At 36.8% G+C, this 18,990-nt stretch overlaps 1 protein-coding gene across 8 annotated transcripts in view; it reads left to right on the top strand.

Annotated features, from left to right (window-relative positions):
- The window catches only part of NCOA1 (nuclear receptor coactivator 1), a 219,238-nt gene that overhangs the window by 164,412 nt on the left and 35,836 nt on the right, over window positions 1-18,990 (top strand). For all 8 annotated transcript variants that reach the window (XM_025261459.3, XM_025261462.3, XM_025261457.3 and 5 more), the window contains 4 exons: window positions 2,487-2,667; window positions 14,234-14,351; window positions 15,606-15,774; window positions 16,772-17,086. In XM_025261459.3, the coding sequence (XP_025117244.3) occupies window positions 2,487-2,667; window positions 14,234-14,351; window positions 15,606-15,774; window positions 16,772-17,086 (783 nt within the window). The remainder of the gene's footprint in view (window positions 1-2,486; window positions 2,668-14,233; window positions 14,352-15,605; window positions 15,775-16,771; window positions 17,087-18,990) is intronic.

Genomic DNA, 18,990 nt, shown 5'->3' with positions numbered 1-18,990 from the left:
CATAAAATATGTGTGTGTTCATCTTTAGCAGATAATGCCAGTTTTTCCAGGGTATGAGAATTCCTTCTAGTTGTTCCATGTCCTTATTAATACTTAGTGTTGTCTATCTTTTTAACTTCTAGCCATTCTGGGATCTGTGTAGTGATATTTCATAGTTTTAATTTGCCTTTCCCTAATAAATATCTGGGCTTCCCAGGTGGCACTGGTAGTAAAGAACCCTCCTGCCAACACAGGGGACATAGAGATGCAGGTTCGATCCCTGGGTCGGGAAGATCCCCTGGAGGAGGGCATGGCAACCCACTCCAGTATTCTTGCCTGGAGAATCCCATGGACAGTGGAGCCTGGTCGGCTACAGTCCATAGGGTTGCAGATGGTTGTACACTATTGAAGTGACTTAGCACACAATAAATATTTATTGGTCATTTGGATGTTTTCTTTTGTAAATATCTCTTGAAGTGTTTTGCCCATTTTCCCAATATGTTGTATTTTTCCTGTTGTTGTGTAAGAGTTCTTTATATATTTTAGGTGAGTCATTTATTGGTTATATATTTACAGATGTCTTCTCTATACTGTGCCCTGCCTTTTCTCTCTGTTAATGGTGCTTTTTGATGAAGTGAAGTTCTTCATTTTAATGTAAACTCCAAATTGTCAGTTTTTCCCTTTTTGATTAGTACTTTTTGCACGTGCCACAAAAGATGTGTTTAAAAATAGTCATAGTAGCTTTACTTATATTAGCCCAAAACCAGAAAAATTTCCCAAATCCATCACTAGAACTGATAAACATATATTGTAGCATATTCGTACAATGGGACACTATTCAGCAACAGAAACAAAATGAACTACTACTACCTGGAGCAGCACGTCTAAACTTCAGAAATGTAATGTGAAAGAAGCCAGACATTTAAAAAAATATGTACATGTAATTCTACAATCTAGGAAGGGATTTTAGTTGAATTAAGTAATAAAACCCAAATAGCTAGACATTTTATGTTTATGAATTATCTTAAGGTAACCCTCATGGAATAATGTTGTGAAATAAAGGTCAGTTTTCTCCTATGCCTAGCCACAGACAGATGTAAGAACTCCCTACCTATGATAGAAACTACATTTCCTACTCTGTTAAGTCTTTAAATGGGAAGTGACCTTTCTGGGATATTTGAAGCTATGCTATGCTATGCTAAGTCACTTCAGTTGTGTCCGACTCTGTGCGACCCCATAGACGGCAGCCCACCAGGCTCCCCCATCCCTGGGACTCTCCAGGCAAGAACACTGGAGTGGGTTGCCATTTCCTTCTCCAATGCATGAAAGTGAAAAGTGAAAGTGAAGTCGCTCAGTCGTGTCCGAGTCTTAGTGACCCCATGGATTGCAGCCTAACAGGCTCCTCTGTCCATGGGATTTTCCAAGCAAGAGTACTGGAGTGGGGTGCCGTTGCCTTCTCCGATATTTGAAGCTAATCATTAAAAAAAATTTCACAAACTTTAAGAAACTATTTTTAAAAAGTATGTCAATGTAAATGTATTTTTTACTCCTTCATAAAGTAATCCATTTTATAAAATTTTGAAAAATATGACAGGAAAAAGTCACTCATGATGTTATTGTCATAACACAGTACTCTCAATATCTCTTTCCAGTTCAATCTTTTTCCAGTGCGTACATTTTATACCAAAATATAATAGATAAGCACCGTGTGTATGTTGTCTTATATCCTGCAGTGTATCAGTACCATAAACTTCCACATTTTGTTCCACTCTTCTGTTCAGTTCAGTTCAGTTGCTCAGTCGTGTCCGACTCTTTGTGACCCCATGAATCACAGCATGCCAGGCCTCCCTGTCCATCACCAGCTTCCAGAGTTCACTCAAACTCACATCCATCGAGTCAGTGATGCCATCCAGCCATCTCATCCTCTGTCATCCCCTTCTCCTCCTGCCCCCAATCCCTCCCAGCACCAGAGTCTTTTCCAATGAGTCAACTCTTCGCATGAGGTGGCCAAAGTACTGGAGTTTCAGCTTCAGCATCATTCCTTCCAAAGAAATCCAGTGTTAGGTCATGCTATTTCATCGAGGCCCCAGTCTTTCTAATTATTTCTTCTTTCTTCATTCTCTCATGCTGCTAAGTCTCTTCAGTCGTATCCGACTCTGTGCGACCCCATAGACGGCAGCCCACCAGGCTCCCCGGTCCCTGGGATTCTCCAGGCAAGAATACTGGAGTGGGTTGCCATTTCCTTCTCCAATGCAGGAAAATGAAAAGTCAAAGTGAAGTTGCTCAGTCGTGTCCGACTCTTCGCAACCCCATGGATTGCAGCCTACCAGGCTCCTCCATGAATGGGATTTTCCAGGCAAGAGTACTGCAGTGGGGTGCCATCGCCTTCTCTGCATTCTCTCATAGTCACACTCAATTCATGTATTTTAAAGGAACAACTTGTTTTCTACTTTCTTGCAGGTAAAAGTGTAGAATGTGTTTCCTCTAACTTGGATTTCCGTTCTTAGTTTACAGCTGACCTTGATCAGTTTGATCAGTTACTACCCCCGCTGGAGAAGGCACCACAGTTGCCAGGCCTATGCGAGACAGAGAGGATGGATGGTGCAGTCACCAATGTGGCCATCAAATCGGAGATCCTGCCATCTGCCCTTCAGTCCACCACTGCCAGGCCCACTTCCAGGCTGAACAGTATGTGTTGGGGACAGAACCTCATTTTAATGTTTAATGATGATATAGATTAGAGCTTCGTCTCTCATAATTATTGCACAGACCTTTTGTTTATTGGGAGTGAAGTATCTTTTCATTAATGCCACAGTAAGTAGTATATAGTTGATTTTAGATATATGAATGTCACTCATCTTGTGTATTTTAAGTTATAGTACAACCTCTACTTTTTAATAGGTAATTTTAAGGTGAGCAGTTGATATTGAGTAATTTTATGTCCTTACCCAACCTTTCCATAGTAGGACTTTCAGAAGTATAATGTTGGGTCAGATTATGTTCCCAAAGTGTCTTTCTTGAATACTGGCTCCATAAATTGTGAAGAAAAGTATTTTGTGCTGACATACACTTGGTAAATGCTTCATGACATATATACCATTCCTTAGTGTATATTGGAGGTTTTATAAAGTCCTGTGTTAGAGAAACTAGTTTAGTTTTTTAATTTTTTTGCTTTATCTTCATGCCAGTTTCTTTTTTAACTCTTAAAAAATTACACGTTTTAAAGTTTACACTCCATTTACAATTATTATAGAATATTGATTATATTCCCCATGTTCTATAATACATCCTTGTTGCCTATCTTACGATTTAAATTTAAATTAAATATTTCTTTAACCCAACATTTATCAAACTTTTCTTGATTATGGAATTCCTTTTGTCAAGTAATATGTGTTACCCCACAGAATGAGTTTTTCATGGAGACAACTGTGTTGAAATAGGTCATGACTGCTCTCGCCCATGTTAATATTTTCCTATGTAAGAGACACTTCGAATAGTATATTTCCAGTTCATGAAGATAGAGCTATTATATTATTTTCACCTGTCAGATTTGAAGTTGAAAAAAATAGTGGTGATAATTCCATTGTATGACCTTGAAAGTAAAGGAAACTAACCAGCTCACTTTGAAAATTTGCCTATCCCTCGTCTCATGGGACCAGATGTGGGGCTTGTTTATTTCAGTCATACCTCAGCTTTTAGCTATCATGACACGATTCCTGAAAGCTTACCAAGATTTCTAGGCATTTGGAAAGAAAAATCTCAAATCATCTCTGACATTTTGAGAAGCAGTTTTTCAGCTGACCAGAACACTAGATGAGAGCAGGAGACTAGGTTGAAGTCTCACATTTCCCATTTATTATTAATAACAGTTATACCATCAACAAATGAATTTTCTGAGCCTCATTATCTTTATCTACAAAATAAGGATGTGTTGTCGTTCAGTTGCTTGAGTCGTGCCTGACTATTTGTGACCCCACACACTGCAGCACGCCAGGCTCCCCTGTCCTTCGCCATCTCCTGGAGCTTGCTCAGACTCATGTCCGTTGAGTCAGTGAGGCCATCCAGCTGTCTCGGCCTCTGTCATCCCCTTCTCCTCCTGCCTTCGATCCTTCCTAGCACTGGGATCTTTTCCAATGAGTCAGCTCTTTTATTATTATAAAATAAGAATTAGATGAAATGATTTCAGAAGTCTTCTAATTGAAATTAGACTCCATACTCTGGGATATCGGGCACAGGTGGGGAAACAATGAGATATAAGGCCAAAAGGAGATAGAATAAGAGTTTGTGAATTGATTGGTTCAATCCTGATCTTTCCCCTTCTGATGTGGAAAACGGGAGGAGTTCTCTTGAGAGATACCACTTGGCCAAAAGAAGATGTTGGGATGTGGGTATCTATGGGGAAATCCCTAAAGTGCAAAGGTCATGCTGCCATCTTAAATATCCAACAGTGGGACTTACCTGGTGGTCCAGTAGTTAAGACTCCATGCTTCCAATGCAGGGGGCACAGGTTCGACCCCTGCTCAGAGAAAGAAGATCCCACATGCCAAATGACATGACCAAAAAATAAAAGTAAATAAAATAACAGTAATAAGTGTCCAACAGTGAAGGCTGCAAGCAGGCACAAGCCTTACACAGAACCCAGCCAGTCAGTGTTTTAGAACACTGCATCTGTTTAGAGCAAACACAGCCAAAGACCATCAGGACTTGAAGCCTGTAACATAAAAGAGAGCAAACTAACCAGACAAAAGAGTATACAGTGGAAATATATAATGAGTATGTGGACTAACAATTTTTGAAAAGATACATCATCCATGAATAGCATCAGAAGAAAAAAAGGACAAAAGCAAGAAAGGACTTTTGGAAATTAAATATCCAAAATTTTTAAATTTCAAGAGAAATATTAGAAAATAAGACTGAGAAAATCTTTCAGAGAAAGCAAAAGACAAATAGAAAGTAGGCAATAAAAAGTTAGGTTGACCTACAAGAGCCAATAGCAATTGATAAAAATTTCAGAAACAGTGAGGGGGGAAAAGAGCTTTCCAGGTGGCACTATGATAAAGAACCTGCCTGCCAATGCAGGAGACACAAGAGATGTGGGTTCAATCCCTGGAGAATCCCATGGACAGAGGAGCCTGAAGGGCTATAGGCCATAGGGTTGCACAGAGTCAGACACGACTGAAGTGACTTACCATGCAGCATGCATGAGTGGGGAAGATGGAAAAGAAGATATTTTCAAACCAAACAAAAAAAAGAATTTTCTAGAACTGAAGGACATAATTCTTCAGAGTGAAATGATTCAACAAGTATTCAACACACACACACACACACACACAAGACCGGTACCAAAACTTATTATCGTGTAATTCTAAAACATCAGAGATAAAGATTCTAAAAGTTTGCAGAGAGATGTGAATTGTATACAGTGAATTATAATGACCAAAACTTGGAAGCTATCAAGCCACAGAAAGACATGGAGAAACCTTAAATGAATATTGCTGAGTGAAAGAAACCAACCTGAAAAGGTTATGTACTTTATGATTCCAACTATAGGGCATTTTGGCAAAGGCAAAACTAGAGACAGTAAAAAGATTAGTGGTTGCCAGGGAGAGGGATAAATCGGTAGAACGTGGGTAGTTTTTAGAGCAGTGAACCTATTCTGTATGATACTGTAATGGTGGATACGTGTTATTTTACATTTACCAAAACCACTAGAATGAGCAACGCAAAGAGTGAACCCTAATGTAAACTGTGGGCTTTATTTAATGAAAATGTGCCAATATTCATCTATTCTAACAAATATACCACACTAATGTAAGATGTTAATAATAGGGGAAACAGCCCAATCTAAAAAATGGGCAAAGAATTTTAAAATATACTTCATAAAAGAAGATATGAAAGTTGCAAGTAAGCACATAAGAAGATGGTCAGTGTTTTTAACCATCAAGGAAATGTGAATTAAACTATAATGCAGTACTGCTACATACTCATTGAAATATCTAGCATTTAAAAAACTGACAAAACAAAATGATAGCAAAGATGTGGGGCAACTTGAACTTTGGTGTTGCTGGTAGCAATGTAAAAGGGTAAAACAGATTTGGAAAATTGTTCAGCCATTTCTCTTAAACATGCTGTTACCATGTGACCCAACAATTCAACTCTTAGTTATTGGAGACAGAGCCAAATGAAAACATCTGTTTGTCAAAAACTTGACCACAAATGTTCACATAGCTTTATTCATGATAGTCTCAAACTGGAAACAATTTGAATGTTCATCAGCAAGGAAATGGCTTATTTATACAATGAAATACTGCTCAGCAGTGAAAAGGAAGGGACTGTTAGTACAGGGTATGAATTAGTCTCAAAAATATGAGTGAAAAAAGTAAAGATCATTGGTTGCCAGTGGTGGGGTAAAAGTAGGGAAGATTCATAGCCAAGGAGCTTGAGGGAATTTTTAAAGGTGATAGAAATATTCTGTTTTCCTGATTGAGGTGAAAGATTATGTATGGGTTTATACTTTTGCCAAGTTTATTGAACTGTACACTGAAAATCAGTGCATATTGTTTTATATAAACTCTATATTAATAAAGTTTACTTTAGAAATACCAGGGGTTAGAATGATTTCTGACCTGTAATCAGGCATCCAACTTCCAGTAGTTGTGAAGGCTGAAATAAAGATGTTTTTGGATATAAAAGGGCACAAATACTTGCATAGTATGTTTACCTTCTCTAGTTAAGGCCCTTGAGGATATATTGGGTTGGCCAAAAAGTTCATTCCGATTTTCTGACACACTTTTTTGCCAACCCATACTTCAGGAAACAGGGAGAAAACCAAAAAAGAGAGGCTTACAGCGTCCAGGGAAACAGAGGATCTGAAAAGAAGTCCAGGAATGATAGGTGATCAGCCAGATTAGAGAACAACACATGTAAATTGGAGTAGCAGGTCCAAGTCTTCTGAAAACATGGCCTCCAAGGAACAAATGAAATTTCTCTCTGAGTTTATAAAAAAGATGATTGATAGCTTTATGTCAAAAATGTTGAAGCATCTGAAAAAGTCTCTGAGAAAAGTAGGAAAATGAAAAAAAATAAGCTAATTGTTAACTCAAGAAAAATGAAAGCATGATATAAGAAGGGATGTTTGTATACAATATGACTTAGCAGTAAGTAATATTTGCATAGTTCTAAGAATCTAAATATTAACATTTTATTTAAAAAAAGGCAATGATCTCTGTTAGGGAATTGGGAACTTAGGAGGTAGTAAGAGTAGTAGATGTGAGAGAACTGAAACCCCATCTATCGTGATGGGGAGTCAGAAACTTAAAATGGAGATATTTTAGAAATAGGCAGTTGCCAAAGAAAACAGACAAGTTGTGAATGGTTGTCTCTGTTGAAAGGGGAGAAATCAAAGGGTCAGAAGGGGCAAGACAGAAAACTACTCTTATTCATAGACCTTTTGGTTCTGACTTTTAAAGTTTTGTATATGTGTTAATTTGATGAAAATTAAAGTTAATAAAAATAGAAAGTGTCTTCTAGCTCTCCAGTCTGTGAAAGTGGAATGTTTTTCATTCATAATCCGTCTTGAGTCAAATAGCTCTTTTTTCTCTCTTGAGATTTCCTCCCCTGAATACAGCTTTATGTACATGTGCTCAGTCAGTCAGTCATGTCCAACTCTTTGAGACCCCATGGACTGTAGCCCACCAGGCTCCTCTGTCTATGGGATTTTCCAGGCAAGAATACTGGAGTAGCTTGTCATTTTCTCCTCTAGGGGATCTTCTCAACCCAGGGATTGAACCTGCATCTCTTACCTCTCCTGCATTGTTAGGCAGATTCTTTACCACTAGCACCACCTGGAAAAGTTTGTAAATAGGCCAGACACCTGCTCCTTGGAAGAAAAGCTATGACCAACCTAGACAGTATATTAAAAAGCAGAGACATTACTTTACCAACAAAGGTTCATCTAGTCAAAGCTATGGTTTTTTCCAGTAGTCAAGTATGGATGTGAGAGCTGGACTTATAAAGAAAGCTGAGCACCAAAGAATTGATGCTTTTGAACTGTGGTGTTGGAGAAGACTCTTGAGAGTCCCTTGGACTGCAAGGAGATCCAACCAGTCCATCCTAAAGGAAAGCAGTCCTGAATATTCATTTGAAGGACTGATGCTGAAGCTGAAACTTCAATACTTTGGCCACCTGATGTGAAGAACCAACTCATCGGAAAAGACCCTGATGCCAGGAAAGATTGAAGGCTGGAGGAGAAGGGGACAACAGAGGATGAGATGGTTGGATGCCATCACCGACTTGATGGACATGAGTTTGAGTAAGCTCTGGGAGGTGGTGATGGACAGGAAAGCCTGGCGTGCTACAGTCCATGGGGTTGCAAACAGTCAGACATGACTGAGCGACTGAACTGAACTGATCTGAGTAGGTTGTCAGTCCATTCAGACTGAGCGACTGAACTAACTGAACTGACACCAGAATCTGTTAAACCTTGTGCTGTAGTGTTGCTGAGAGCCAGAAAGAGAGAAGTGAAATGAGGTAAATGAGGAGAGGGTGATCGCTGCAGACTGTGTTTCCATGCAAACAGGAAAGAAACAAGGAGAAGAGAAAGGAAAAGAGGACAAAGGACTGGAGAAAGAAAAAAGAAGATGAGGACAAAATATAATAACTCATAAAGGGAAGAGAATAGCCTCTAAGTCTCTGCCACCTCTAGCCTCTACACTGTCCACGACGACCTTTCACCCGAGCCAGACTCCATTATCAGATGGCTGATTCCATGTCTTAACTTTGTGCCCAAAGGTCTCCCATAGGACAGTTGAACTATTCACCACCTATTCGAACTCCTGGATCTATCTGCCATGTCACTTATCTTTTCTGTCACACTTATCTTGCCCTTGCCCATTTGCACTATATTCTGAGAGTCTCTGGACCAGATTTTTCAGATCAAAACTGAATCTTCAACCATATCCATCCTGTTCCTCAGTCAGTCTGTTGAGTTCTTTAAATTGTAGCAGTCATGTGTATGGAAATTTTTTTCATAGAAGTCTATTGCCTTTTGTATATACGATAGACTTTTAAATCTGTGTATTGATAAATTTGGTATACTTTAGGGTTCGTCCATTTTCTGTAATAGTCCTTTTTTCTTCAGAGTTTGTTTCTTTGTTAAATTTGCCGTCTTTCCTTCCTGCTGTTGACTTTTCTTGAATGTTTTGGTGAACCAGGGCTGTCTGTGTACGTATACTGAAAAAGACCTAGAATGAAACACCGTGGTAGCTAAAGTGTCTCTTCAGCTAAAGTGAGAGGCCCTTTTGCTCTGGCAGTGAATGTAGCGTCTGATTATAGAAGCCCTGGTGCTCAGTTGTTGTTGTGAAGGAGTCGGGGCTGGTGAGAGGGAAATCCCTCGTAGCAGCCCTCACACCCACTTTGGGAGATTCCCTGGGCAGAACTCCCACACTGAGTCACGTCCTCACCACTTTAATCCCATGGGCAGATGCCAGAGTCAGCTGCACTCAGAGCAGGGCCTGGTGACAGCTGTTCAGCTGTCCTTTAATTATCGCAGCAATCGCCCTGGCCTGTTCCTTTACGTGCTCAAATGACCACTGAGCCTGGAATTGTTCTGGTGTCCCTCTGAGTAAACTCCCTCTTTTGGAAAATCTCCCCTTTTGTCCTAATGTAAGTTTTTTACTTTAGGTGAACTTCTCCATCAGTTTTATCTTTCCATCTGTTTTGTTTTCATTGTTCTAGTCAGCTACCATGTTACTTCTTTTACCTCTCCTTCAGCTGTAGATTTATTGTCGCCTTTCAATTTCCTTTATTTCCATGAAAATTTTGGATGTAGAATAAAATAGAGATGGTAAATCTGTCACAATGAACCAAAAATGTTCCGTAGATCTACTTACGTACAAGAAAACTAAGGTCCAAAGAAAGAAAACACACACACACAGATAAAAACTTTCCCAAAGTTATCCAGTTAGTGTACGCAGAACCAGGATTTAAATTTCAGCCTGCCTGGTTTCAAAACACATTGTTTATAGGCACACACACACACGTACTCCCATGCAGTGTGACCACATGGCTTAAATAATTTTGTTAGAAATGTACTGTAAGAGCACATTAAAAGAATTTAGAAAGATCTTGATCAAAACATATATAATGTGCTCTCTTAGCAGTACCTTCAAAACCTCTGCCATGTCTTTTTGTCCGTCTTCAAATTCCTATATTTTAAATGTGGATTTGACTTTTGAAGTTTTGTGAAGTTCAAAATTGGAGCCAAATTTGTTGATCCAAAAAGAATAATACTTAAAAAAAATCAGAATCAAAGTTAGATGTAGTTAGAAGTATTTTCTTGAAGGGCTTGTATACTAGATAAGACAGTTCTAGAAGAATTCCAAAAATATTTGAACACTGGCAAAACTACTGAAGTGAATGAATGACCTCCTGCTCATTTTTTTGTTCTGTGAACATACACATTCTGAGGTTTAAAAATTTTTTTAATTTTATTAATCTGTAATACACTGAGTGTTGCATAACTAAAAATAAATGTTTCACATAAAACATTTTCAGCATTTTTAAAAATCCATTTTTAGTTCCTTGTTTTTGAGGTTGTGTTTAGTGTGTTGTGACTATTGGTGGACATCTTTTGCTACTGCAGGACTATAATTAATAATCTTACATAGTACAGATAGTTGACCATATCTAAGAGTATATCTGAACTGTAAATTCTGAACGGAATTGCTGGGTCAAAGCATAGATGGATTTTGCCAAATGGCCTTTCTTATGCCAGTTTACAGGGTGATAATGTTCTTCTTTCTACACATCCTTTCTAATCGTTTGAATTATGCACTTTTTCATCTTTGCCAATCTGATGAGTTTTTTAAGTATCTCAGTGTAGTTTTAATATGTATTTCTTTTATTGTGAAATTAGGTTGATCACTTTTCAGTGCTTTTTTGTGACCTGTTATCTACTGGGTTATTCAGTTTTTATCTTACTGATTTATAGTTCTTTTTGTATAATAGAGAAATTGGTCAAACACTATAGCTGCTGTGCATAGTTAACAGCCAAATGTAACACAAAACTGAACCAGAATCTCTTTATCAACAGCTGAAGAAAATTAACTGTGAACACCAGAATCACTAGATGCTGAATCAACTCTTAGTGGAGTAAAATGTGCAAAAGCCACTCTCTTGATTTAACAATGCTTTCTACTGTGTGCAGAAGGAGTTTTTAAATTTTTTAATAATATAAGGGTTTGTTTGTTTTTTTAGCTGAAATCACTGTGGCTAATGGGGATATAAGATTTTATTTTAACCATATTTAAAATGGAGGAAATATGATGCTGAATCCTTTGCACAGATTATTAAAAAAATAAACAGCTTGATCAGGAGTCCCTAATAGCTTGTTTTCTACCCCCACATCAGCTGCCTCTCTCCAGCAGAGACGAGTAAACACAGTAATGTGTCCCTTTAAAAATCACTATGCCTGTCTTGTGTAACATATATACTTACTTACTCATGTTTGTATCAGAAACACAAACATGACCAAAAGTAGTAGGTTTATTCCTTGGATAAAGAGATAAATTGTGTATTTTGTAAAACATTCCAGCAAATTGAATTTTTTTTTAAAGAAGTCAGTTTCTAAAAGAAGTCCTATAATGTTAAAGTGACTTCTAGAATAAAAAACAGCTTCTTTTAAGTATATAGCCTATGCAAACAAAACTTTTAATTGAATCAGTGATTGATTGGGTTTTTTCCCCTAGTCACCAAATTTAGCACAATAATCTTACTTTATTTTGAAAATATTTTATCCAACTTGTTTTCGTAATCTTTTTTCCCATCAAGACTACTGTGAGATACTATGTCCTGTTACTGAGTCAAATAAACTATTCTATGATACTAAGTCTAGATGGTAGACAGCCATGTAAATTTTCTTTGACTCTTAAATATAATGATTTTGTTTATGTTAGATTTCGAAAATGGAGTAAGACAGGAATTATTGTGTGGAGCAGAGCAAAGGGACAACTTCAGATAATCTTCTCTGACCAACTTTCTGATTGAAATAATGAGAAGAATTAAGTGATTACTTTCCCTTCACCTTTTATTGTTGTTGTTCGGTATTTTGCTTTTTTCCCCCCAGAATCATACAGAATTTGGTTTCTGTATCATTTGTCATGCTAGAGAAGACAAGTTCAATTGCTAGCTATAATTTTTTGTATTTAGAAGTGAATGTGCTTTTATGTATACTCCTATATTTCATTCATACTAAATATTGAGTATATTTCAATATGTAGTCAAGTTAGATTAATTGAGCCTAACATGTTTTATGCAGTTAATAATTATCAGTGTGCAGCATTAAATAAGTTTGAGGGGCATCCTTAAATCTACTTATCTCCATTCATTAAAATGAGGAATTCTACCTAATTGTATATTTTCTTAAGCCACTAAGGCATTTTTAGTTTTTGTTAGTTTACTAGGGCTGCCATAATAATAAAATACCACAGACCAGTGACTTAAACAGTAGACATTTATTTTCTCACAGGCTGAAGGCTGGAAGTTCAGGTTGAGGAGGGTCAGTAGGTTTGCTGTCTTCTGATGCCTCTCTCACTAGCTTGCAGATAGCTTTCTTCTTGCTGTGTCCTCATGGTCATCTCTCTGTCTGTGTCATCTCTGTCCTAATCACCTCTTCTTATAACACCAGTTATACTGAAGTGTTTGAAGTAGAGCCACCCTGACAACTCTTAATCACTTCACTCAAAGCCTTGTCCCCAAATATAATGACATTCTGAAGTACTAGAAGTTAGGGCTTTAACATAAATTTTATTCCTTTTCAAGATTACAAATAGCCATCAGAAACATTAAAAGAAAATAAAGTAATCCTTAGTCTCACAACCTAAAATCTACCAAGAATATATAGCTTACCAGATTTTTTCTATTAATATATAGAAATTTTATAATATTCTAAGAATAGACTCCTCCTGAAAATAATGTATTGGATTATACTTTTTTCCTTTTTCATTTATCAGCATGTTATAAATATCTATACCATAATCCATTAGTGAATGAATTTCTGGAATTTAGGTTCTTTACAGTTTTTTCCCTAATATAAGTAGTAGAGAAGTAATCAAAGCTTTCAAAAAAAATTGTACATACTGCCAGCTTCCATTGTACTCTTTGCAACCCCAGGGACTGTAGCCCACCAGGCTCTTCTGTCCATAGCATTCTCCAGGCAAGAATACTAGAGTGGGTTGCCATTTCTACTCCAGAAGATCTTCCCGCCCCAAGGATCAAACCTATATCTCCTGTGTCTCTTGTATTGGCAGGCGAATTCTTTACCATTACATCATAAAGCATAATTCAACCTCTTTTTTTCATTTGTCATCATTATAGACAACAATTATCATACCATTATTGTACAGCTATATTCTCAGTTAACCACTGTAGAGTTTTTTTGTCCATTTACTAAATGGCCCCAGTTTGCAGTGCAGTTTAGCTTCTGATTCTGCCTTTTGTAGAGCATATTTTATCCTTTACTTGCATCTCTCAAACATTTCATGACAGTAGCAGTGTCCCTACTTATTGCATATTGTATACTGGGATTGGGGGCAGGAGGAGAAGGGGACAACAGAGGATGAGATGGCGGGATGGCATCACCGACTCGATGCACATGAGTTTGGGTGAATTCCGGGAGTTGGTGATGGACAGGGAGGCCTGGCGTGCTGTGATTCATGGGGTTGGCAAGAGTCGGACACTACTGAGCGACTGAACTGAATAGGGTATAGACTGAAAAAGCAGTTAACTGAAATTGTTATGATCATCTTTAAAATCAGTAATATCTGAAGAAGTTCTAAGTGATTCTCTTATGGTAATGTATAAAAACCTTTAACATCACATTTTCTTTGCATTTATTTTGTTTACTTATTTATTTATTTGGTTGTGCTGGGTTTTAGTTGTGGCATGTGGGGTCTAGTTCCCCAAACAGGAATCAAACCTGGGCTCCCCACATTGGGAGCATGGAGTCTTAGCCACTGGACAACGAGGGAAGTCCAGATTCTGTTTGATTCAAAGAACTTTTCTCACTTTCTCATTTACCTGTTATTATGTCACATTCTAGATAGAGTAAGTTTCTGAGTAAGTGACCTTTGTATCATTGAGGTAGTATTTTATAGGGGAAATCTCACTCTACTTTATAATATATTACTTCTGAAAAATATTATCATATCTTCTGTTTTAATACATCCCGACTTCTTACCTTTCTTTCTTTAACCAGGATTACCTGAACTGGAATTAGAAGCAATTGATAACCAGTTTGGACAACCAGGAACTGGTGATCAGATTCCATGGGCAAATAATACAGTGACAGCTGTAAATCAGAATAAGCCAGAAGAGTGAGTAGTACATTTTGTGTATTATCAAGTAACAGATACCATCTTCTACAGCAAAGAACTGCTTTTCCCAAACTAGATTCCAGTTTGTATTGGTGTTTTATACACATTAATGGAAGGTGAAGGTTTAATGAAAAGAAAAAGATGGGGGAGGACACCAAATCAAACAGATTTATTTACTGCATAACTGCAAGACTAGTGTATATTTTAATTACCAAGAGATTGATATAGTATGCAGCTTTATTTTTCATCTCTTACTTTGCTTTGATTGATTACCATAAAATTTCTGGGACTGGTAGATGAATTGGCCTCAGCACAACAACTCTATTGCTCTTGAGTTCTTAGTTGTATAATTATTTTGTCCAGCTTTTCTCTTTGTTTGGAGCAAAAATACATAAGAAGGGAACATACTTTCTACATCTGCTTAGTATCCCCACTTGAGTAGAATTTGATTTCTTAATCCACACAGGTAGCTCTATTCCAACACATATAGTGCATCTCATATATAGCAACCAAAGGGTGACTAGGTAGCATTGAGTGTGAAGCCTTAATTATGACCTCTAGCCTTGTTTACCTTCTCCAAAGAAGAATCCTTATCATTATAGAAGTAGGGTTAGTACTAGTGTAATTTTATATATATCTTTAAGTTTTATGCATCAATTGATATCAATTGGATTAGACTATGTATTTCCTACATGTAATCAACAATTTGTTGGTTAACACTGAGCATTTTTCTAGTTTGATTTCTTTTGCCATGTTATCAGCATGATTTGATCATCCTTGAAAGTTAAGTAATATATATACTGTGTACTGTTTTCATATGGTTCAATTATCAATAATTAATTGCACCTATAGAATATAAATAGAATAAATAGTATAAAATTTTATTTAGATTAAATTTTTTTTTTTTTTAGTTTTTGGTTGATTTTTATTTTTTACTTGTGTTAAAAACTATTTTCTCTTAACTATGTTTGGTTAATTTTTCAGGCTATTTCTGTAAGCTAACATGAAGAATGTGGAAACAAAGTTCAGTGATTGACAAACTAATGAAAAATACATTCAAGCTGCATACCAAATGTTCATAAATTTCTGCACATTAAGTATAGAAAATTTCATTGCATAAGAATTGGTTTTAAAAAAATCTCAGCAATTTCCTAGAACTAGATTTGCATATATGTGTATGTATATTTGTATTCTTAAGGTTGAATACTTATTTGCTATATCAGTCTTTATTTTTCTTATCTTTTGATTCTTCAGCCAGTGTATTAGTTCACAATTAGATGAACTTCTCTGTCCACCAACAACAGTCGAAGGAAGAAATGATGAGAAGGCCCTTCTTGAACAGCTGGTATCCTTCCTCAGTGGAAAAGATGAAACTGAGCTAGCTGAACTAGACAGAGCTTTGGGAATTGACAAGCTTGTTCAGGTATTTACTACAGTTGGCCTTTTTTAGATGATGCAGCCCTGAAAAGCTAGAAAATTATTTTTAAGCAAGACTTTGTCGTATGACTCTCACTGTATGGTAGCTATTTTATAATTTACCCTTGTGAAAGTTATCAAAATATATAATAATTAAATAATGGGCTTTTAAAACAAAAAGCCTGTCATAATAACTACAGAGTTATAGCCTTTTACTATGGAACATAATCTTAGAAGCTTTCCCTAGAATAGAATCCAGATTTTATATTATTACTTCTTATTTTAGGACTTAATTTATCCTTCATTCATGCTAGACTTCAGCCTATATGTTCCATAACATTCCAACTTCCAGGTTAGTATTTTTGAGACTTTGGAGTTAAAAAATCAATTTAGTGCATCATGACCAGCATTTTTTTTAATGGGTAGAATAATGTTGAATAAAGACTGTCAGAATGCAGAAAAAGGGAAAGTTATGTTTCATGAAACTCTGTTTTCAGTTACATACACAAACAGTAGGTCATAATTTAAATTATGTTTCTTTCAATAAGTAATAGTCAAAAAGTTTGAAAGCCGTAGCTCTATGGCATTCTGTTAGGTCAGCTATGAATTTTTTTTTTCAAACAAGATAAAAGCATGAATTCTATATTTGACATAGAAAAATTAATCCCTCTTTTAGGAATCTACTTCTCATGGTAATCTATTCAATTTAACATTTGTTGATTCTTAGGCTTTGCAGTGAGGTTCTTTTCAAACCATTTAGCTTTATTTCATTGATTTAGGGCCTTAATTTTAACCATATTTTCATCTCTCTTTACTGAGATTTTAAACATCCCAGTTAATGTATTACACCATTTCAGAAGCAACTTACATAAGTGATTCCTTTAAGTATTAATAGCAAACTTCTGGAGAGCTTCATATGATCTCAGATCCAAAATTGTATAGAGAAGCATGTCATTCATTGGCAGAAATGTATTTGTAAAATGTTCTGGCTTATTTTCCAACAGGGAGGTGGATTAGATGTATTATCAGAGAGATTTCCACCACAGCAAGCAACACCACCGTTGATGATGGAAGAAAGACCCAACCTTTATTCCCAGCCTTATTCTTCTCCTTCGCCTACTGCCAATCTCTCTAGCCCTTTCCAAGGCATGGTCAGGCAAAAACCTTCACTGGGGACTATGCCTGTTCAAGTAACACCTCCTCGAGGTGCTTTTTCACCTGGCATGGGCATGCAGCCCAGGCAGACGCTAAACAGACCTCCAGCTGCACCCAACCAACTTAGACTTCAACTTCAACAACGATTGCAAGGACAACAGCAGGTGAGTACCCTTGTTCAACAGGTGATCCTTTTTAAAGGGATGTGCTAATAGCTCTATGTAACAAGACAGCCCAAATGCTATTAGATTGACCAAAAGGTTGGTGTGGATTTTCCATAGGATGTTGTGGAAAAATTCAAATGAATTTTTTGGCCAACCCAATGCACTAAAGGTGTTAAGTCCACTCCCAGACCCTTTATGACACAAAAAGTCATCCTTAGTCTGCTCTGATAAGAATAAGGGCGACTCATTCAATTAAAGACTGCTGGCTCATAACAAAGTCCTTTAACACCAAGAGTTTCAAAGCAATTTACTTCCATTTTTTGAGATAAAAAATATTTAGGATGAGCATCTCATATAATTATTAAATTAATAATTTTGAAGCATAGCTTAATTTCTAAAGTAGAGCATCAAGAGATACTGCTGATAAATATTTTCTCTCATGACAAATAATGTGCAGGTGTAATGACATAAATATTTAGGACTGTATGAGCAGCAGTTATAAGGGTAATCATTAAGAACTAGAAACCCAAATGGCTAAAACTATCCTCTGGGAAATGGGACCCAGAATGTAGGTTGTTGCTTCTGCTGTTATTACTCTTTTGTATTTCTTTAGCCATATGTCTGTTTTGCTTTGGATTTTTAAAAAAGCATTTAAAGAAGTTCTCTGGAGCTTTACTAATAGAAGAAGGAAGAGGAAAAAGGAGCTAAATTTATTAGAGCGGCAGCATGATAGAGTTAGCTCTGGTTTCAAGTTCTAGTTCTAACCTTATGTGAGGTGGGTCAGTAGTAAAATTATTTACCATATTAAAGCCTATGATTTCTCATCTTTAAAAAGAATCTAATAAATAATTCCTTTACCTCTTAGGTGGTATGTGGACTAAATGAGATAACATTAATAGATGTTGTTGTTTATTCGCTAAGTCATGTCCCACTCTTTTTCGACCCCATGGATCATAGCCCACCAGGCTTCTCTGTCCTTGGGACTTTCCAGGCAAGAGTACTGGAGTGGGTTGCCATTTCCTCCTCCAGAGTATCTTCCCAACCCAGGGGTCGAACTCATGTCCCCTGCATTACAGGCGGCAGGCGGATTCTTTATCCCTGAGCCACCAGGGAAGCCATTAATAGATGTAGAGCTTGGATATAAAGCTCTTAACAGAGTGCTTGGCATGTAGTCCCATTTAGTAAATACTCGCTATTATTATGAAATTATATTCAATAAATATAACAATATAAAATGTGCTTCCATGCTACTTAAAAAGAGGAAGATGATGAAAGGGAGAAAGAGATGGCATAAGGTGAAAAACTTTTAATGGTAGACTAATAAGGAATAATTTTTAAATATTAGTGTGAAATAAAAGACACAAAGGGAAATTAAGGGAAGAGAAGGAAAAAGAGAAACAAAGCGAGGGTATAGTATTAATAATATGTTCTGAATATGACTTAAGATAAACTGCTTCTTGTTATAACTTGGCATTCATCATTAGACAGCACAAGAATAAGAAATACTTACTAGCTCCCCTGTATTCAATTTTTCACAGAACATGTTTATAGTGACTGTACCAGGTCCTGAGAGGAATGCAAAGAATAAAGAGATAGAGGCAGTTTTCAGAGCTTATCGTCAGCCTGGGGTATTCAAAACTTAGTCAGCCCTCTGTATCTTCAGGTTCTGCATCTGCAGATTAAACCAACTGTGGTTCAGAAAGAGGTTTTTTGTTTTTGTTTTTTTTTTAATTCTAGATGAGAAACAAAACTTTGTGGCAATAAAAACTGCTTGATAAAAGAATAAGCTTCCTTAAGGAAATCTTTGTCTTGGCAATGATTTACATGGTGACTGAATCAGGATTCTCAGCCTCATCACTATTAGTGTTTTGAAACTGGATAATTCTTGTTAAGGGGGTGCTTCT

The sequence above is a fragment of the Bubalus bubalis genome, chromosome 12 (genome assembly GCF_019923935.1).
Source record: "Bubalus bubalis isolate 160015118507 breed Murrah chromosome 12, NDDB_SH_1, whole genome shotgun sequence".
NCBI lineage: Eukaryota > Metazoa > Chordata > Mammalia > Artiodactyla > Bovidae > Bubalus > Bubalus bubalis.
This window is presented reverse-complemented; position numbering and strand designations above follow the sequence as displayed.